Source organism: Zosterops lateralis, assembly GCF_965231275.1.
Source record: "Zosterops lateralis genome assembly, chromosome: Z".
NCBI classification, from domain to species: Eukaryota; Metazoa; Chordata; class Aves; order Passeriformes; family Zosteropidae; genus Zosterops; species Zosterops lateralis.
In genome coordinates this window covers 39,945,005-39,965,493 of record NC_139800.1, presented here as the reverse complement: position 1 = coordinate 39,965,493, position 20,489 = coordinate 39,945,005, and the positions used below count along the sequence as shown (strand labels likewise).

Sequence of the window (20,489 nt, the reverse complement as noted above, 5' to 3'; positions counted from 1 at the left end):
CTAATTTAATTGTGTCAATGTGTGAACTACCTTGTTTCTGTATTTTTAAGCACCTAAAAATAATAGAAGAAGTGATCCTTCTTACTGATCAGGGGGCCTCACCAGATTTAGTATCACAATGTAGATGAAGATATTATGACACATGCTAAATGTCAAAACCATGAATTTACCACTTCATCTTAACAAAATAATCACTGGAACAGAAACATCTTAAAATTAGAAATTCAGCAAATCACAGTGTACTTCCTCAATCAATTAATCCCTTGTTAAAGGAGAGTAAATCCTATTGGAATGAAAAAAGAGCCATTTATTCAATAGCACTGGAATGTTTTTCCTGTTCTTTCAGCACTGGAATATTCTAGTGATTCTATCTGGAATATAGTGTTTCTCACAGCAAGTCATATGGTGTTATGTTTTGAATTTATGACCAAACAATGTAGTAACTGAACACTGCTAACACAGCAAAATATTTTGTTTCTCACTCTGCTGCCCCAGTGAGTCAGCTAGAAGTGGACAAAAAGCTAAGAGGGGACAGGGCAGGCACTCGATCCAAACTGACCAAAGGAATATGCTATAGCATATAATTTCACACTCAGCAGTAAAAGTTGGAGACAAGAGTGGAATGAGAGTGAGTTTTCCAAGGTCCCTATTGCTTAGATACTGAATGTGGATCAGTTTGTGATGAGTGCTTTTGTATCATTTACATCTTCTTTTTAAACTGTCCTGATGCATGAGTTTTTTCCCTTTTGCCTTTCCTTTTCTCACCCCATCCAGCTGTGGGAGGCTGGACTGCAGGGGACTGAGCAAGCTGTAAGAGACTTAGCTGCCTGTTAAGTGTTAACTCACAACAGATGCAGTTGCTAATTTTTCAGTCATTTCATTTCTACCTCTAGAGAAATTTCTACCTCTCAGTTCCATTAGCAATTGGAGAACTGACTACTAATGGACTACTAGGCAAGACATCTGATGCTACCAACATGCTAGTCACTGTCTTGTCTAACTCTGTTTAGATGGTCATCTCTGATGATTAGAGGCATGGAACAGAACCATTTATGAAAAATAAATCACAAAAATGTAGCAGCCTTTCTGGGTAGTGTGATGGACTCAAGCACAGCTTCTCTGTCTGACATTCACAGCAACTAAATATGCATGTCAATGCTCCTAGTGTGGTTTGCAGGTATGAGAAAAAAGATAAATAAAAAATGCATCACATTTTTTCTTGTGATATAGAATCTCTCTAACACAACAGAAAGACACTACAGATTCTACAGTCAATTTCAGTAATTGCTGTGTCTAAGATTATGAAAATTACTGGAAAGAGGCATAAGTCATGCAATTGAATTTTATTTCCATAACAAACTCAGGACAACATAGATGAATGGGATGAAGCTTGCCAAGACTGCCTTCAGGGAGCAATCTCTTGGAGTTCTATAGGGACTATTTTTCACCTCTGGGCTCTTCAGTAGATTAAGTTATGCCACCTGACAAGTGAGCAGTAGTCAAGCATTAACATGACCCCAGGGCAATAAGACATATATAAGATTATTTGGGATTTCCTGGATAGAATCTTTGCATGACCACATAATCACTTTTTTTTTTTTTATTTCTCACATTCCATTTGAAAAACTCTTTATTTTTTACATCTGCTGCTGTTATGCTGTTATAAGACGTTACTGAGTTTCATGATTTTCCTTATTTGGAATAATCTTAAGAATTCTAGCCTAAAGTTATTTGTAGAAGTTTTTGAATCACTCATTCTTTTGTCCAGTTCATCTTTAAATAGGCTTTTTTTCTTCCCTGGTGTTTACTTCTGATGTTTCACAGGTTACAGACATTACGGAATTTATTTTACTAGCCTGAATAAGTCATTTTTTCTAGTCTCTACTGGCAAAATAAAAATTCCCCTCCTTAAACGGTCCTAATAGACTTATTTTGCATCTGTTCTCATCTAAAATTACTGGATAGTCCTCCTGTGACTGTTAGATTTGGAATTTTATTTCTTCAGTCTTTTGCATTTAATGATGTCTGACACACTGCATGAAAACTGAATGCATGACCTTGAGCTCTGCAACTGTGAATTTAATCTCTGTATTTTTTCAGAAGCTTATCTGCTCATCAGCCTTACCATATTTCCACTAATGTCGCAGTGACAATACACAGACAAACTGTATCAGAAAATTTCAGTAACCCTGTTCCTGTAAATTACTAAATGATAAAGTCAAGACTGATCCATGAGAAAATCCATAAATTACCTTCTTCATGACGAACACCATCTCTTTCCAAATAAACATATCTTTGTCTCTGGTGTATCAAGTCTTTTTCTATTTTTACAATGGCATCAAAGTCCATTCTGTTAGAGTCAAACATTCATTTTCTGTACTTCTCTGTATCAAATACATCATGGAATACCAGCTAGACAAGATCTACGACTTGAAGCTCAGTCATTTTCTTGAAAGATAGAAACCAAATTAGTTGGGAACAACTTGCTTTTCCTTTATATTTTTTTATTATTATTTCTGCTTGGTTTCCATTCAGCACCACATCTCTAATAACTTCCTCTAAATAACTGTTTAAAATTTTTACAACCAACAATGTAGAAAGGATAGACTTAGGCTACATGAGCTGCCAGAATGGGAATCCAGATTACAGAGTGAGATCTGCTAGGTTAACTTTGTCAGGGAGAGCACAAATACATGACTATAAAAAACACTAACAAAAACTAAAGATTCTCAAGTCCTGTGTCTTGGCAGAATGAGCACAAAACTGTGGAGGGATGAACCCCAAAATAACCTTCAAATACCATAGACATTGTCATTTGGAGAAGGGGGAATAAGAAAGGAGGAAAGGCAGTATGTAGGACTTCCACAAGCCTGAAATCTGAATCTAGGGGTTTATCCATGTCTTCTTAGTGCAGAAGTTCTCCACCATCTTTGGTATGCTGCCCAGACAACATCAGGCTTAATGAGTATGTAATACAGCCATGGGGAGGGAGGAGCTGACATCCCTTCCATGACTGCAAAAATGTAGAGCAGGATTTGACTCCTACCCATGTTACATATACATTCAAATAATATTTAAGCACAACTTCTGAATTAAAAGTAGTAATAGTAAAATCACTGGTGCACAATACTGCTTTTAATTATGCTTTGTCACTGAATTTTCATTCTATAAAATATGTAAATTCTGGAATTAAACAGTTAACATCTCTGTGTTTTCCATGGAGAGGCAGTAAAAGCCAAGAAGAAATCCATGACCTCCCTGAAAGCTTCCCAATTAAGATTTAGGGGTTTTAGATGGGATATCCAATATCATAGTTGTTGCATTTATTCTCCATTTAAATTTTTAATTCATTTTTAAAAACTTGAATTGGTAATTCTCTAATTTTATATAAGCAGTGCAGCATTCTAATAATGGTAATACAAATTCTCGTTTTACACATTAGTGGTTCTAGAAGATGTCAGAGACAAAATACAGATGAGGTTACAGAATGCCTTTGTTATCTAAGGATCCCAATCGATGCAAATGTAGATCCACTTGGGCAAACTGGAGTAAACACTAGACAACTTTCTACATTAATCTGCAAGCATAGAATCATTGAATTATGGAATGGCTTGGGTTGGAAGGGACCCTAAACACTATCTAATTCCAGCCCCACTGCCATGGGCAAGGTCTCCTTTCACTAGACCAAAGCCTCATCCAATCTGGACTTGAACACTTCCAGGGATGGGTCATCCCCAGCTTATGTGGGCAATTTGTTTAATTGCCTCATCACCCTCAGAAAAAAAAAATATCTAACATCTAAACTAAACCTACCCTCTTTCAGTTTATGGACATTACTCTTTGTCCTGTTTTTACATGCCCTCCTTTTTTATAGGCCTCTTTCAGGTACCGAAAGGCCACAATAAGGTCACCCCAGAGCCTTCTTTCCTTCAGGCTGAACAAGCCCATTTCTCTCAGCCTGTCATCATAGGAGAGGCCCTCCAACCCCCTAATCACCCTTGTGTGTCTCCTCTGATATCATGCCAACAGGTCCACATCCTTCCTGTGCTGGGACCCCAGAGCTGGGTGCAGGGTTCCAGCTGGGGTCTCACCAGAGCAGAGCAGAGGGGCAGAATCCCCTCCCTCCCCTCCTGCCCACGCTGCTTTGGATGCAGCCCAGGACAGGTTTGGCTTTCTGGGCTAAAAGTGAACATGGGTGGGTCATATCCAGCCTATCACCCACCAAGCCCTTCTCAGCAGGACTGCTCTCCATCTGTTCATCCCTCAGTGTGTGCTGATACCAGCTGCGCCTCAACCTAAGCACTGCTCCTTGTACTTGGTCTTGTTAAACCTCGTGAGATTCACGAGCCCAGTTCCTGAGCTTGTCCAGGTCCCTCTGTACAACAGACAAGTTAACCTATCCTTCAAACAGGTCAACTGCACCACGCAGCTGGGTGCTGTCTGTAAATTTTCTGAGAGTGCACTCAAACCCACCACCCAAATCATTGATGAAGACACTGAATAGCACTGTTTACCACGCAGTCTCCTGAGGCCCATCACATCTCACAAACATCCATCCAGACATTGAATTCTTGACCAATACACTCTGGATGAGACCATCTAGACAATACCTCTGAATCCACTGAACAATCCACATATCACATCCATGCCTCTGCACTTTAGAGAGAGGGATGTGGTGGCCATGTCAAAGGCCTTACCAAAATCCAGACAGTTAAAAGCCCTTTTCTTGTCCATGGATAAAGTTACTCCATTGTAGAAGGCCAACAAGAAGGACTTTTCTTTAGCGAAGCCATGCTGGTTTTCTCAAACCATCTGCCTGGTCTCTGTGTCCCTTAGCATAGCTTTCAGGAGGATCTCTTCCATGATTTTCCAAGTGACAGAGATGATGCTGAGTGCCCAGCAGATCCCAAGGTCCTCCTTTCTACCTTCTTCTAAAATGAGTACAGTGTTTCCTATCTTTCAGTCACCCAGGACTTTACCTGACTGTCATGACTTTTCAAATGTCCCAGAGTGGCTTAGTGAATACATCAGGCCATTCCCTCAACCCTCTGAGCTACACCTCATCAGTTCATATAGACATATCTATATTCAGCTTCTTCAGCTGGTCATGAACCTGACCCTTGCTTACAGTGCAAGTGACTTAACTCCCCCAGCCTCTGCCCTCAGCACCATCCACTCAGAAAGTGTGAGAAGAGGGGGTGCCATTGAAAACTGAGTCAAAAATGTCCTCATAAAAACAGTCAGCTTGCAACACCAGTGTTTAATACTGCCTCTTCAAAAGGGAGATGCAAACAAAATTTTCTTGCGATTCATACAAAACTGAGCTGTTGGACAAATAACACTGAATACTGAATAAATGGCAAAGGTAATAGATGAGTTTGAAGTTCCTCAGAACAGGCATTTAAAATTAAAATATCTATTTTCTTCTTGGAAATTCACAAAACACATTGGGAATCTTACTAATAGAAAAAGCTATTTTAGGTATCAAGAAGTCACTTAAAATTCTATTACTAATAGTTTTCCCGCCTGAGTTCTAGAAAATTGGATTAATGATATGCACAAAGGAAATTTTATACTGTGGAGTGGAAAAGAGACAAAAATACCCTATGGTTTCTTAATAAATTATGTCTCAAAAGCAGTTATTTTTAATCCTAAATATTTGGAAAATCAAAAATGGGAGAGGACATAGTACAAATATTTTATTAGCAGCTCTTTGAAAAGTATAATGGGTAATTTGAGGGACAAAAAATCCCAATATACCTTACAGTTCCATGCCAGCACAAAGGCTTTGGGAACATATGAAACTTCAGTTCACTATTTCCTATGTGAATATGAGAATATATTGTTGGATAGTTTCAGTTATAGCAATTACTAATACATCAGCACCACTTTAGATATCGGAACTGCTCTGCAGCCACATAGTCAAATCCAGAGCTGCAATCTCACTCAGAAAACGAAGAAAATCCTCTGGCTACACCCCATACATGATTTTTTCTCTGTTATCCCTAGACGAACCATTTTAAGACAGACAACTCCATTCTGCAGTTTTCTGTTCTTATTTTTTACAATTCTCATTAAAATACGTGCTATTACACAAAAACAATCAAAAGTATTCTCAGCTGCCTTCTGTTACAAATTTGTTCTTGTTCATGTACATATGTGACTATAAAAATCTGATTTGAAATAGCTAATAATGGATTCAGCTCTTTCCTCTCTGTAGTTCACAGTGGAGCATTATCACTGGTAAAACAGGAATATGAACTTCATTATTCCAGAAGTCCAGGAACTTCTACTGCAGCAATATTTTTTTTCATTGAAAATTGAAAATATTCTTATCACCTCATGTTCTCTCATACCTTTACCTCTTGTGAGAATCAAAAGTTGTCATAATACGGCTTACCAGGTTACCAGGTGCCACGTGATTTGTTGATCTAGACTTGACTTGACTTCAATTCTATCTGAAGATTAAAGACTCAACAAGATGCATGTCACTACCAACATCAAATATCTGTCATTGCTCTCAAGTACATTCTAGCTGTGATATTTACCTAGTAATTGCTGGTTTGTAAGCAGAAGACAAAATGATGAATACCTTAGGACTTAACATTTCCAGACACCTTACCTTCTGATTTAATACTCAGTCCTCACTCTTTGCTTAGATAAATCTCCCAAATCAAACCCACATCAAAAATTTTCCTTCTGAAAATTTAGTAGGTAAGTTGACATATATAAGTATGCTTAAGATATGAAGGTTTTCATTTACAAATAGTATTCAAAATCTTTAAAATATCTAAGACCTTTCATAATATTGTCTTATGTAAATAATTAACATTTCCAGTACTCATTAATATCCATCTCGCTATGGATATGTAGTATGCGAAATAAAAGCACAGCTATTCGCAAGCATGTCCCCTTACATGTAAATAAAGAGAGCATTACACAAATTGAGACAAGGATCCTCTGTAACTTATGCCATAATAAAAAGGGCAGATCCACTGCCTTACTAATAAGGTCCTTATCAATACACAATACTCAGTAAGACTGAAAAACAGCAGGAAGTTTTGGCAAAAATGTGCTGAATAATTCAGGTACACAGTCTTGAAGTGGTTGTTTGTATTATTTCTTTACACAATCCATCAGTGATTATAAGTAATTTTCTGGATGGGCTAGAATTACTACTGTAATGTAGAATTATATATAAATTACATATATATATATAATACATATATATATGTATGTATGTATGTATGTATGTATGTATAAATAATACCTATGGCTTAGAAAATTTGTTAATTTGGTTGTGCAGTGTCTAATGTTCAAATCTATGTTTCCACAGAGGAGTACTTAGATTTAATGAATCTTGTAAAATAAAATTTCTGAACAAAAGTTCTTAGGTAAGAGGAGGGTAGTGAGTGCTATAATACCTTGTCTGAGGGAAGCCCTGCAACAAAACATTTTCTAACATTTTCTGACCCTTCCAAGCAAACATTTACATTTAAAAAAAAAATAATAAATTGAAAGAAAGAAATCATGGGTATAATCTAGAGAGAAAAATGGAGGGAAAGTGAATAAATGGAAATAACATAAAAGCTACTGATGAGCAGAAATCCCATCATTTTAATGCAACTGAAGGATCTGTGCTACTAGAAACAATGAGTCTTTTTTCCTTGTTTCCCAAAATAGGTCTGATACAGGCTCTACATTACCCTCTACTAGAATAACCTACTTGTCACCTGGTCACCAGTGATGCTCCCCAGGGCTCAGTGCTGGGGCCAGCCCTCGTTAGAGTTTTTATTGTTGATATGGATGTGGACATCAAGTGTCTCCTATGTCACTTAGCAAACAACACTAAGTTGGGCGGGAGGATTGATCTACTAGAGGGTAGGCAAGATGCCCAGAATCACCTGGATCAGCTGGATCAATGGGCCAAGGGTAGTTGTATGAAGTTCAGTAGCACAAAGAGCCGTGTCCTGTCCCTGGGTCAAAACAGTCCCATACAGCAGGGTTGGGGAAAAGGAGCAGGAAAGCTGCCTGGCAGAAAAGGATCTGGGGACCTTTGAAAGCCAGTAAAACATGGTCTAGCTGTGTGCCCAGCTGGCCAAGAATGCCCAAGACATTCTGGCCTGTATCAAAAATAGTGTGGCCAGCCAGACCAGGGAAGCTGTCCTGCTGTACTCAGCACTGGTGAAACCATCCCTCAAATCCTGTGTTCATTTCTGGGCCCCTGTCCTGGTTTTGTCCAGAACAGGGCTAAATTTTGCAGCAGCCAGGAGGGAGCATTGCTAATACCCAGAAGTTATCCTATTCCACCTCATAGCATTTTTCAGGGGTGGGAGAAGGGGTCCCTTCTGATCAAGTAAGTGTGGCTGGGTATCACTGCTTCACTCTGTAACTGATATTATAGCTGCTTCCAGTATTTTTTTTTCTCATCTCAACCCATGATCTTTACCTTTTGTGCATCAAATTTTCCTCTCCACATCACTGAAAGAGGAGGGGAGATGGAGATGGGAATGAGTGAATGTCACATGGTTTGGAGGGCTTCAGTGGGAATACCATTTCTAATCCACAACAGCCCCAGACACTGGGGTGCTGCAGTGAAGGGCAACAGAGATGGAGAAGGGTCTGGAGCACAAATTTGATGAGGAGCAGCTGAGGGAGCAGGTGTTGTTGATCCTGGAGAAAAGGAAGGTGACCTTATCACTCTCTACATCTGCCTGAAAAGGAGGGTGTAGCAAGGTGAGAGCTGGTCTCTTCACCCACATGAAAAGTGGAAGAAGTGAAAGGATGAAAGGAAATTACCTCAAGTTGTACAAGAGGTGGTCTAGATTGGATACTAGGGAAAAAATTCGTCGCTGAAGGGTTGTGCAGGCATTGGAACTGGCCACCCAAACAACAGGTAAAATTACCATCCTCAAAAATGCTAAAAAAAAATAATGTGTGCATGTCACTTAGGGACATGGTTTAGAGATGAACACAGTAGGGATAGGTTTATGGTTGGTCTCAATGATCTTAGAGTCCATTTCCAATCTTAACAATTCTGTTGATTCTGAGATCTGTGTTAATGCCTTTATTGTGGAAACAGATTTTAATAGCATTAGTAGTATCTTTTTTCTTAGGGATCGTTTTCACTAACAGTGCATAATATTATGAAAATAAAGAAAAACTTTTTCTGTCTCTATCTACCTCAATTGATAAGCAACAACCCTTTAATAACCTCTGTTTCATGGTTAAGGGTAGCCTCTGCCAGGAAACTTGTAGCCTTTCCCCTTTCTTCCATGCTATTTTCCTGTCGAAGCCCAGGGCATCCCTCTGGGTGCCCCGGATGGTCACAGACCTCAGTAGAGAGGCCTGGGACCCAAGAAAGAGGGTCTGGGGTCTGTGCAGGGGGGTTTGCCTGGCACAGAGCCCAGGAAGACACAGTCTTTGATTTTGGTCCATGTGAAAAACTTCCAAGCAGAGAAGAATTCCAAGTCACAAATGTGTGAAAGACAGTAGTGTAATTTATCACCAGGTAGAAAATTTTGTAGATTTGCATTTTTAGAATGTAGATGCAAGGAGGCAAGATGGTGGAATTAGGGTGGAACCTTGAGTTCTTCTTCTTCTTCTCCCTTGGCATCCATCTTCTGCAGTGACATAGGCACAAAGTAGTCTGACAGGATTGGGTCAAAGTAGAAATGACCCTTCTAGTATTGGTATGGAATGGTAAATAATAAGGACGTAGTTATCTGTATAAAAACAGAGTGACCTCCCATCACAGGGGGAGTCACCTCGTGTCCGAGCTGCTGTGAACACCTTGGCCAGACACAAAGAACTTTTAAGATAAGAATTAATAAACAACACGAGAAACCAAGAAAACCAAGACCTTGAGACTCCACATCATTCTCACACCAACGCAAGGCCTTCAGAGGTCAGAGACAACAGAGAGAGAAAAAGACCCACTCGAACCACCAGCCTGAAATCTCAGGTCAGAGAAAAACCAAAACCCCGAGATTTTCCCTTTCTTCCAAACTACATCTTTCTTATAAGGTGTTTGTCGACTAAACTCACTGAGTTCTGCAGTCAAAGTGCTGATAAAACAGTGTTCATTTTATGTTCATTATCTCCTGTTTGTGTCTTGTTTATGATCTGTTAGTGTGTTTAGATGCCAGGCTGAAACTATAAAATAGGTCTTGATGTCTATGCAAAATTTTCTTTTTAAAATATAGTGTGAGCAAATAAATCAAAAGCATGAGTGTTACTTGACTAACAGAATACTAAAAGAGTAGAAAGTTTTAGCTCAGATTTCTGTGTTTAAGGATGCTCTTCTTCCTGTTTTTCTTTGTTAAACTTATGATATCAAGGGAGGTGGAGGTCTTAGTCTTTAAGCTCTTGTCTCTTGGTGTACATAAGGAATGGCACTCATGGGGAAACTTAGGACTTAAAGCATGTATTTAAAATCAAAGGCTGAGGTGTTAGTATGTCTGGGTGCATGAGCTTAATACTGGAGAGCCCACAATGGGCCCAATTTCTTCAACTCTTGAATGCCACGTGTTACAGCTGTATCTTTCCCTGTAAGAGCAGTAAATCTCTCTCAATACCAATACAATCTGTCAAACAAGCTTTTCTATTGTAAAATCCAAAAACACAGGAGAGGCAAGCATTAAAATTATTGTTATGTAACTTAAGATAGGCAAGGGCCAAAGCATTCAAGCATTGAGAATTTGTTTCTCTAAAATTTATAACACTAGGCTGAGTACAGATATTATGAAGAATATTACGAATTAGATAGATATTAGATATTACAACGCAATTCTTCACTATAAGGGTGTTGAGGCACTGGCACATATTGCCCAGAAAAGCAGTGGAAGTACCATCCCTGGAAACATTCAAATCAGGTTGGAAAGGGCTCTGAACGACTTGGCCTAACAAAAGGTGTTCCTTCCCACAGCAGTGGGGTCAGAACTAGATGACTTTTTAGGTCCCTTCCAATCCAAATTTTTCTATGAACCAATTACTCTATGATATATCTCTTTAAAAAATTAAGATCCTTACTGAACTGAAAAAAAAAAAATTAAAATGTATATTTTTTGCAGGATTCTATTTTTGGTTCCCTTTTCCCACAATCTTATGTTTCAATTCATCTTGTTTTAGGCTTAAAATCCTGTAATACTTCTATTTTTCTTAATCTCTCAGGAATATAAAATACCACCTGTTCCCATAAACAACTCTCCATGTACCTGAATACAAGCAATAACTGCCTTATAATCAGAGAGCAAAAATGTGCCTTTTCCTGCACTATATTCATGGTTTTCAATACAATTTGACAAGTATAATTAAAGTCAGAGAGATATAAAAATGTAGTGGGTACTGTTCAGTGTAAACAACGAAGAAAATTATCAGTAAATTAACAATAATATCCATGGATGCTCATTTCCCTGAAATAGAGTTAAATAGTATGAGTATAATTAACTGAGTATCTTAGATCAACTCACCAATCTCTGCTGGAAGATGGTTGATTTGATTTTTTGACAATTCCAGTACTCTCAGATCTTGAAATAGTGCAATGTAGGCTGGAATGGTTTGTATTAATGTATTGTACACATGCCATTCTTTTAGATAGATCTGCTCTTTCAGAGAATCTGGGAGTTCCTGTAAATGAAATAAACAGAAAGCATGAAGTTAGAATTTGGTTACCCTGTTTCCAAATAGGGAGAAAAATGCACCTTGACTTAATTATCTTGATGTAGAATAGTAGTTTGTCAAAGCCTTACAGAAGGTGTCTGCTTTTGAAGAGCATTGCAGCTGTCTTCATCACATATTCATTTTTTTTAACTCCTAACACAATTATTTGCTCTAAAATGGAAACCTATCTGAAGAAATCAATCTGTTTGGTGTCTCACACATTATTTCCTTTTTCCAGATGGAGGATTTCTTTAAAACACATTTCAGCACTTTAATTCACACATCAAGATGTAGTAAAATGCAGCACAGAACAGAAGAGTGCATAGAGAATATCTAAATAGAGTTTGCTAAAAAAAAGGAAAAAGGTGTGATTTTGTTCCAAATACCTGCTAATGTTTCAAAACTTGTTTTTCAAGAGGGAACAGAAACCATTTCTGTTTCATCATTTAGTATACACACATATCACCTGGCTTAACTTCTATTTAAGAAAAAAAAAAAAAAAAAAAAAAAAAGGGATTTCTTTAGAAAGAATAAAAATTATTTTAAAATTAAAAGCAAAATTTATTTTTAATTCAGTCCACATTTGCAAGTAATTTTTGATTTATTCATGCAGAATTCTTTGTTATCAAAATTCCAGTAATTTTGAAATTTCTGTAATTTCTGAGTCATTTTCAGATTATTCTATTTAACAAAAATCTTCAATACATGAATAAAACAACTTTATAAAGCCTTTGATTCTTACAAAATTGCTTTAATTAATTGGTATTCACTTCAGATGTACATGTCTTTGTTTGAATTATGTGACTAAATTCTTTGAACGTACTTAAACAAAAATCAATTCCAAAAGTTGAAGGTATGACCATTTATACTCTACTTTCTTAAGCATTGTGTAATTTAGCAGTCTTTCCTAGGTTATATAACACTGTTCACTGGTAACATGTGGAATAAATAATCTGGAAGAGATTCTACCACTAACTTTGCTCTGTAAGAAGAGATGTGAGAGTTTCAGCCTTTGATTCTTTTATAAATTTCAGGTCTGTTTCCTGTGCCTGAAGGATACAACACAGTAGGAATTGCTAGTTTTTTAAAAAAAGGATATTACCCTCTTCTTTTTTTTCTTCTAGATTTCATAGGTCTACCAAGACATTTGTAAGAACAATGCATTTGAATTTTTTTTTTTTTTAATCAGTGCTGGATTTCTGGATTAGCAATAGTGCTACTTAACCCTCAGTTAAATTAAAACATTTAATTATAATTATAGATATACTGGACTGTTGATCAGAAGCCATTTTTTAGTTGTTACTGCCTCTCATTTCAGTTCTTTTCAAATTTACATGTGCAGACATAAAGCTTATGTTTTGTTGTTCTGCCTTGCTGTCTTCCCTTCCACATTTAATACAGATAATTTCATTTCTTACTTCATTTTTTTATTAGGTGTTTTGTGTATTGTGTTGTGATTCATCTTCTATATTTGTAAGTTTTTTGACAACTAAAAAATGAACTGCCTCAAATGCCTCAAGACTTGTAGTGAGAAATCTCTCCAACTTCGTGGAATTAGTTACTATTTTTCATCTTCAGTGCTGCACATTTTTCTGCATAATAAATAAAATAATAGAGGACAACAGCAAACTCAATTAGTATTGTTCTCCCTACCTGTAAAGAAAGGAAAATTCAGCACACGGGGGATAGTATTTAGCTGGAGTGTCATAGATATCTCTGTAGGGAAGAACCATGATCCAGAGAGAAAGATGAATAATCATATTGGAGGGGAAAAGATGTCTGCTTACAGACATTATTTTCCACTCTATTTCTCCACAGTGCAAGTCAGTCTTTGCCTATTGACCTATCTTTTTTTTGCACTTCATTGTCACAACACATCAGCTCCAGCTCTTTGGTGACAAATACAGCCCTTTCTCCTCTGAAGCCACCAACCGTGCTGCTCTCCCACACTGAAAGGGGTACTCCACAAAATTCTCCTTGATACATTGAAAACAGTGCAGCACACAAGGCTCTCTACCAAATCAAGATCAAACTCATTCACCATTTTAGAAAAATTAAGCCAAAATATGAAAAATATTTATTATTAATGCATAAAGATTCTTCTTTAATCTTTATGTCTGCATTAAGATTTGTTTAGAGCACCAAGATACTCCTGTGCAGCAACAGAAATACATTTAGACATTGACTTCAAAAGAATGGAAGTAGATTCCATACTTCTACCAACTACCAACTTGCTTCTCTTTCTTGCTAATATTTCTTTATAACATATGATCATATTTACAATTTGCAAATGCAAGCTATTATCCAACTACATAGGATGCAAACACTGTGCTACTATGTGCTTTTTCAATATTTTCCATTTTAAAATGCATTTATATTTTTGTTGCTGGAACATAAATTGATGTGATATTTTGCTTTATTACAAACCAGATAGGGATGGGAACTGAAACTTCCACAGGTTTTATGTTTGCTTTACTCTCTGATTCTCTTTTGTTCTTTTGTAATCTTCTGCTACCATGCTAAAGCTGGCAGCCTGCTGATAATTTGCTGCATGAAGACTGACACTTGGACGATAGCCAGTCTTCTGCTTTTAACAGCAAAAACAATACCTCAAACTTGTTTGATTTTCAGGAGAGAAAAAAGTTTTAAAAGGAAATAAATAACAAACATACAACCACTGCTAATTATAATATTTCTAATTAGGAGAGAATTCACCTGCTAGACCTGAGCCTGAACTAAAACTGTGATCAAAGCTCTAAGAAGTTTAAATTCAGTTTCTTTTCCAGCTCTATACTTTTATCTGTCATGGGCCAAAATAAAATTTTGGATCCAAATCTCCCACTCTTTTAAAATAATTTGAAGCTAGTTCCAGGCACTCCCTGCTGCAGGTCCGCAGAGCAACACTGGCAGTGTCTCCATGCCCCTCCCTATTGTCCCAAAACAACTGTGTGTTGTCTTTCACCCAATGTGTAAAAGGCCAGCCACACACAAGCATTCTTTGATTAATTTACAGTTCTGCACAGAAAGAGTTGCTGGGTGACAAGCCCTAAACCTTAACAAGACAGTTCTATCAACAAGTAGTTGATAGACACCCTGACATCATTTCACAGTCACTAGATGTCCAGGATGGTGGCATTCCAAGCAGATGAAGCCAGACAGGGCTGACCTCAGCAGGGCCACGAGGCTATGTGGAAGGGAATGGTTTAGGTCAGCTGGAGCCTCTGTGTGGAAAAAGCAGGGTCTGCCTTATGCTGTCCATGCTGCTTCCAGCTGGGTCCATCCAGTCCTAGCCAGGTCTGCCACTCTCACCCTGCTGTTATAAGGGTACTGGGCTGTGGCCCACTGTCACAACAGCACAATCCAGGGCCCTTCGTGATGCAAGGGTCTCATGGTGCCTAGAGACCACTATTACCAAGGGCCATGCCCTGAGGCTGAGGTTACTTAAAGAGCACTAAGACCTGGAGTCCCCAGTCCCAGGAGAACACTTCCCTCAGGAGGTAGCATCGGCCCTGGATGCCTCAGTGGCAGAGGTTGCTGAAGTGGCATAGGGTGAAGGACTGGAGAGATGAGACCACCACCTCCTCTTCTTCCTCTTCTTCCTCTTCTTCCTCTTCTTCCTCCTCTTCCTCCTCTTCCTCCTCTTCCTCCTCCTCTTCCTCCTCTTCCTCCTCCTCCTCCTCCTGCCTATAGGTGGACCACAGGCAGCCATAAGAGGCATTGCAGGTAGAGAAGCACTCTGTCCTTCTCACCAGTGAAGCTCAAGAGATGGCCAAGGCAGCAGCTCCTAACTTCATCAAGCAAGTTACAGCAGGGAGCCAGGAAGCTGCTGCAAACAGCCCCTGCTGCCTACCCCTCAGCTCCTCACCAAACCCTCTGAAAACCCACATCCTCAGTGGGCAGTGGGCAGGGGGAGCAGCAGGGGCAGTCCTGGAAGGACTCGAGACTGAGAAGAAGGTCTTGGTAGAGGAGAGGGAATGCTTGAAAATCTATGACCCCCAAGAGCTGTCTCAAGTAGAACACAATGAAAGCTAGATCTGGAATGCTAGAAAAGAGAAGCCTCCCTTGCCCCTCACATGTCAGGCATAGTCAGAGTACTGGAGCTTTAACAGTGGAGTATCCCACAACAGTAGCACACCTCTAAGCAGTAGAGAAATGGGCTCAACTTTGACCCTGTTTTATGAGCCCCCCTATGTGGCTGAAATGATGGATATGAGGATGACAGCACCAACCAGAGCAGCAGACAGAGAGAGCCAGAAAGCTGCAGTTCACAGGCCCTGCTGGTCACCCCCCAGCTCTTCCACATCAAGCCAGATGGAAGCCCATGTCCTCAGCAGGCAGCAAGTAGGACTGGCAGCAGGGGCACTCCTGTCAGCATCAGCAACTGAGGCAGAGGCCTTGGCTAAGAGGGAGAAAGACTGAGAGCATAACAGAGACCAAGAGCTGTCCCAAGAAGAGGACACACAGACAAAAATTGGAGTACTAAGGGAGAGAGTTTTCCCATGCCCATCCTGCCTGAGGCATGAGAAGAGGACTGGGACAGTCAACTACACACATCTGCAAGCATCAAATTGGATCTGCCAAGGTGGGTCTGTAACGGGCCCTCTTATAACCGGCAGCTGCTGTCCTGCTCAGACAAAGACATGGATTGGGAGGACAAATGTTTTTTCAGCCTTGAAGGCATGTGGAATATAAGAGAATCACTTTCAAAGAGACCACTTTCTGGGAGAAAGAGTTGGTGGCATGGAATAGGATGCCATTTGAGCATATCCTACACAGGTCTGCACCAAAGCTGTTCCCACACAACAGGCTTCTCTCTTCAGGAGGGCACTTGGTGCTCTGAGCAGGGTGTTCCAGTGCTTCTGTATCACAGGACAGCTGGAGATGTAGCATCCCGCTGCCAGGGTGAGGTGGATCTCTGGAGATGGCAGCTGGCCCTAAGCCTGTGCAGAATCCCTGTAAAATCCCAGAAGGGGCTAATGTGTATGTCTTGAGCAACAATATAGAGGTGGATGGCTGTGGATCCATCTAAATAATTTGATAATAAAAGACAAGAATTGTTGATAATAACCAAGGATTTTTGATGATAATAACTTGCCCTGGAAAAGAACAGGATGTGGCTGGAGAAGGCAGGTATGCAGTAGGCTATGTGGGCCCAAGCAGAGCAGAGCTTTTCCAGGACAAATATGTTTGTTGTAGCTGCCAGAGATAAGCACAGTGCAATACCTCCTCAGCATAGGATCAAGGACAAGATGCAGCCTAGGACTGTAGGGAAATATCAAGGCCATCCCAAACTCCCAAAGGCTTCCAGACCATTTCCAGAAATATCTGAAAGAATGGACTGTGCATGATGACAAATTTGTGCCACAAGTGAGAAACTTGCCTTTGGGGCAGGAAAATCTCTTTATAAAATGTACTTCCAGTCAAGTCCAGGAGGAATTTCTCATGTGATATTACACTTGTGGAAAAAGGAGATAATTGTTTGCACTCACTCTCCTTGTAACTATTCTGTTTGGCCAGTGAAAAAGGCAAACAGAAAATGGTGATTGAACATGGAAAATTAAGTGCTAATACTGCATGTTTAACAGCAGCAATGTCTAACATTGCTGAGTTAATTGCCATAATACAAAAGCTCATCCAAGTTTAGCTACCACCAACATGAAAGATATGTACTTTATGGTTCCATTTCAGGAGAGCCACAGGAATTGTTTTGCTTTCACATGAAGGAGACGCGGTACACTTTCACAAAATACTACGTGATACTAGGATTCCTCCATGTTAGCATATTTTACCCTAGCCCAAAAATTAACTACAATTCAGCAGATGAGGAGATAAGGACCTACCAATACGTTGATGATGTATTGATTGGGCACAGATAAAGTGGGAAATACTCAAAACTCTATTATTGAGCACCTTGAAGGTATAGGGTTAAAGATCACAGAGGATAAAAGTCAGTGCCCTGCTTCAGAGGAAAAAATCTTGGGAAGGGAGGCACTGTTTGTTTCCCTGCCAAAACGTTAACCTCACTGTAGAAAGTAGTTGTGTCACAAATAAAAAAAAGAGCAAGGCCGCTTGAGTGGTTTAATGGTTGGAACCCCAGCTCCTGGCTGATGTCTACACTCTGATCATTAGAACTCATGGGGTGGGGACTCATGGTACTGCAATTTGGAATGGTGTTGTTAACTGGATTTATTTTCTAAATGATTGTAATGGCAATTGTTTCATACATGATTTATTGCATTATCTCTTCTGCTTCATCCTTATTTTCTCCCTCAGTTTGATATGTTCACATCACCACCATCCCATCAATAAAGACTATGATCAAGGACTATGACCACCCATCAAAATTTGAGTAACAAGGTTGGTGTAAGGAAAGGCCTAATAATATTTGCAGCATATACTTTAAACAAGCACTCACTGGTAGCTATCTTCTGCTCGTTCTACCTCCTCTATATCTTTATATCTCTCTCCGTCCTCCCCATCTGTCCTGGTTTAGGGCAAATTTGGAAGGAAACTTCCAAAGGGGTCCGTCTAGAAAGCAGAATCAAACAGCCCCTCCCCCTACCAGCTCAGGAAAAAGTTTCCTTGGAGAAAAGTAGAAAAAACCTGTTTATTAAACAAGCAAAGTATTCCCAAGCATAAAAAATGAATATTAAACAATAAAACCTCTCATTGTTCTGAAGAGATGGCAAATTCAGAAAGCCCTTTTGTGGGGTGTAGCTTGGCTCAATCAGTCCCCCCTGCACTGGAAAATGCCATGTCCCAGGCTCAGTGGACCACAGGTGTGAGCTCCTGGTGTTTTTGGGGGTTTTCAGTCCAGAGCAGGGCTGATCAATTCCAAGAAAAAGAAGTGCCACAGTCTGGGTAATTTCTCTGCCTCAGCTAGCTAAAAGCAAACTAAAAAGCAAAAGAGAGGTCTCTCCATACTGTCTGTGCTGCAGACAACACAGCTCATGAGAAGGAATGGAAGGGAGCAAGTGCAGTTTCTGAGAACAAACTCTGTGCTTCTTCTTCCCTCTCTTCAGTCTCAGAACCAGTCTTAAAGGTGCAGAACTTAATACCCAGCATAAACAGGACAGATGATTGGGGATACATACAAGCATCATAAAGTCACCCTAGGACACCACCTCACTCTTTTTTCCCCTATACACTTAATAAAGTTGATACACAAAGTAAAACTGATGGTCTTGTACCAGCATTTGGTCTCATTTGCATCATCATTTGAGCAGAGGAATTTAATATCAAATTGTAACAGTAATTTACTGATAGAACCTAATGGGTTTTTTAGGACCCTCTGATTTTCGTCATTCTTTTCAACCATGAGCATTTGTAAATCTGTGGTGTGACCGAGTGACCGGCTTGGGGGACTTTGTTGTGGGCATGTCAATAAGAGAGGATGATTTGCCAACCATGTTCACCTGTGCCTGTTGTTTCATGAGAGAAAGAGGAGTGCAGGCAAGGCCCATGCCAACAGGCAGAGCAGGAGAGCCTCCACGCTCCGCTTCTATGGGCTAAGTAGAAGCCCTGCCGTTAGCTTCTTCCATGCTTCTTGCACTCCAGCTCCTCAACAGATGGTGCCCAGAAGCAAAGAGGGGTTGCATCTTGGTAGTGCCACCAGGATAAACAATCTCCAGGCATTTAGGGTCATGGGTCGATGGCTGGACTCAATGATCTTAGGTGTCTTTTCAAACCTTCCTGATTCTTTGATTCTATGAAATGTAGTATGTTGCAGGACAACATTTAATAATAAAAAGTGATCATGACTGAGTCTTTTTTTCTTTTCTTTTCTCTATCTCTCTGTTGTTGTTGTTGTTGTTGTTGTTGTTGTTGTTGTTTTGTGCCGAATCTCTGGGAAGATCTCTGGAATTTACATGAGCACAAGAGAGATTTTCCCTGCCCATTCAATGCAGCAATGCTTCTTGACCCTTTGTAGGAAATAAATACATCACTGTGGAAACAGTTGGGAATAAAGAATAGAAATTTTGTGTTCTCAGTTTCACCGAGAACATATTATGTTAGACAATTAAACTGTAAGAATAAACACAAATATAGTAATTTGCTGCCTTGTTCTGTGAGGTGATAAAATGCAAGAAAGTCATGATTTATGAGTAAAGAATTTTACCACCACTCACTTGCACATCTGACAATGAAGTTTTTTAAGCAGGTATGCATCCAAGTCCTCTACTTAGGTAAAGCAGCATAGCCAAGAACAGCCCTACTCCATATTTGAGGAGCATCATCAGCTTTCCTTTGCCAATATTGATATGACAACATTAAAAAATTTGTTTATCCTGAATATTTTGTGTAAAACATTTAAAATTCACTGATTCACTAGAGAATAAACATTCATTAATTAACAGCAGAAAGTAAACACTCAGAGGGGAAAAACAGAGTTAAAGTGATTCAATTTAAAAATTCATATGAATATTCATGGCATTATTTTGCCTCAGTTTCTAGTTCTAATGGTGCTGTTTCTCTGAAGAACTAATTTAATTGATTAGATACATGTTTACGTGTACAGAGGCTCTGCTTTTTTTTTCCCTAGGCATCCAATTCAAACACACAATTCAAAGGTTCATTACATACATACATATATATATATATATATATATATATATATATATATTTCACAGTGTGTTTGCCTCAAAACTCTCAAATAAATAATTTTCTTTTACTGAAGCATACCTTGGGAATCTGAAATTACTTGTGTCACAAAACACCATTCTCATGCTTTCAAAGTTCCAAGTGTTTTGCAAACACAGGAATATTTAGGAGACTAACTGCTGGGACAATACAACTGGATTCTGCCCCTTTTTTATTAAAAGAGAAAA

General features: G+C 39.2%; 1 protein-coding gene across 2 annotated transcripts in view; it reads right to left on the bottom strand.

The window, feature by feature from the left end:
- LRRC2 (leucine rich repeat containing 2) overlaps positions 1 to 20,489 on the bottom strand; it is an 82,062-nt gene that overhangs the window by 31,209 nt on the left and 30,364 nt on the right. For both annotated transcript variants that reach the window (XM_083882807.1, XM_083882808.1), the window contains one exon: positions 11,472 to 11,628. In XM_083882807.1, the coding sequence (XP_083738933.1) occupies positions 11,472 to 11,628 (157 nt within the window). The remainder of the gene's footprint in view (positions 1 to 11,471; positions 11,629 to 20,489) is intronic.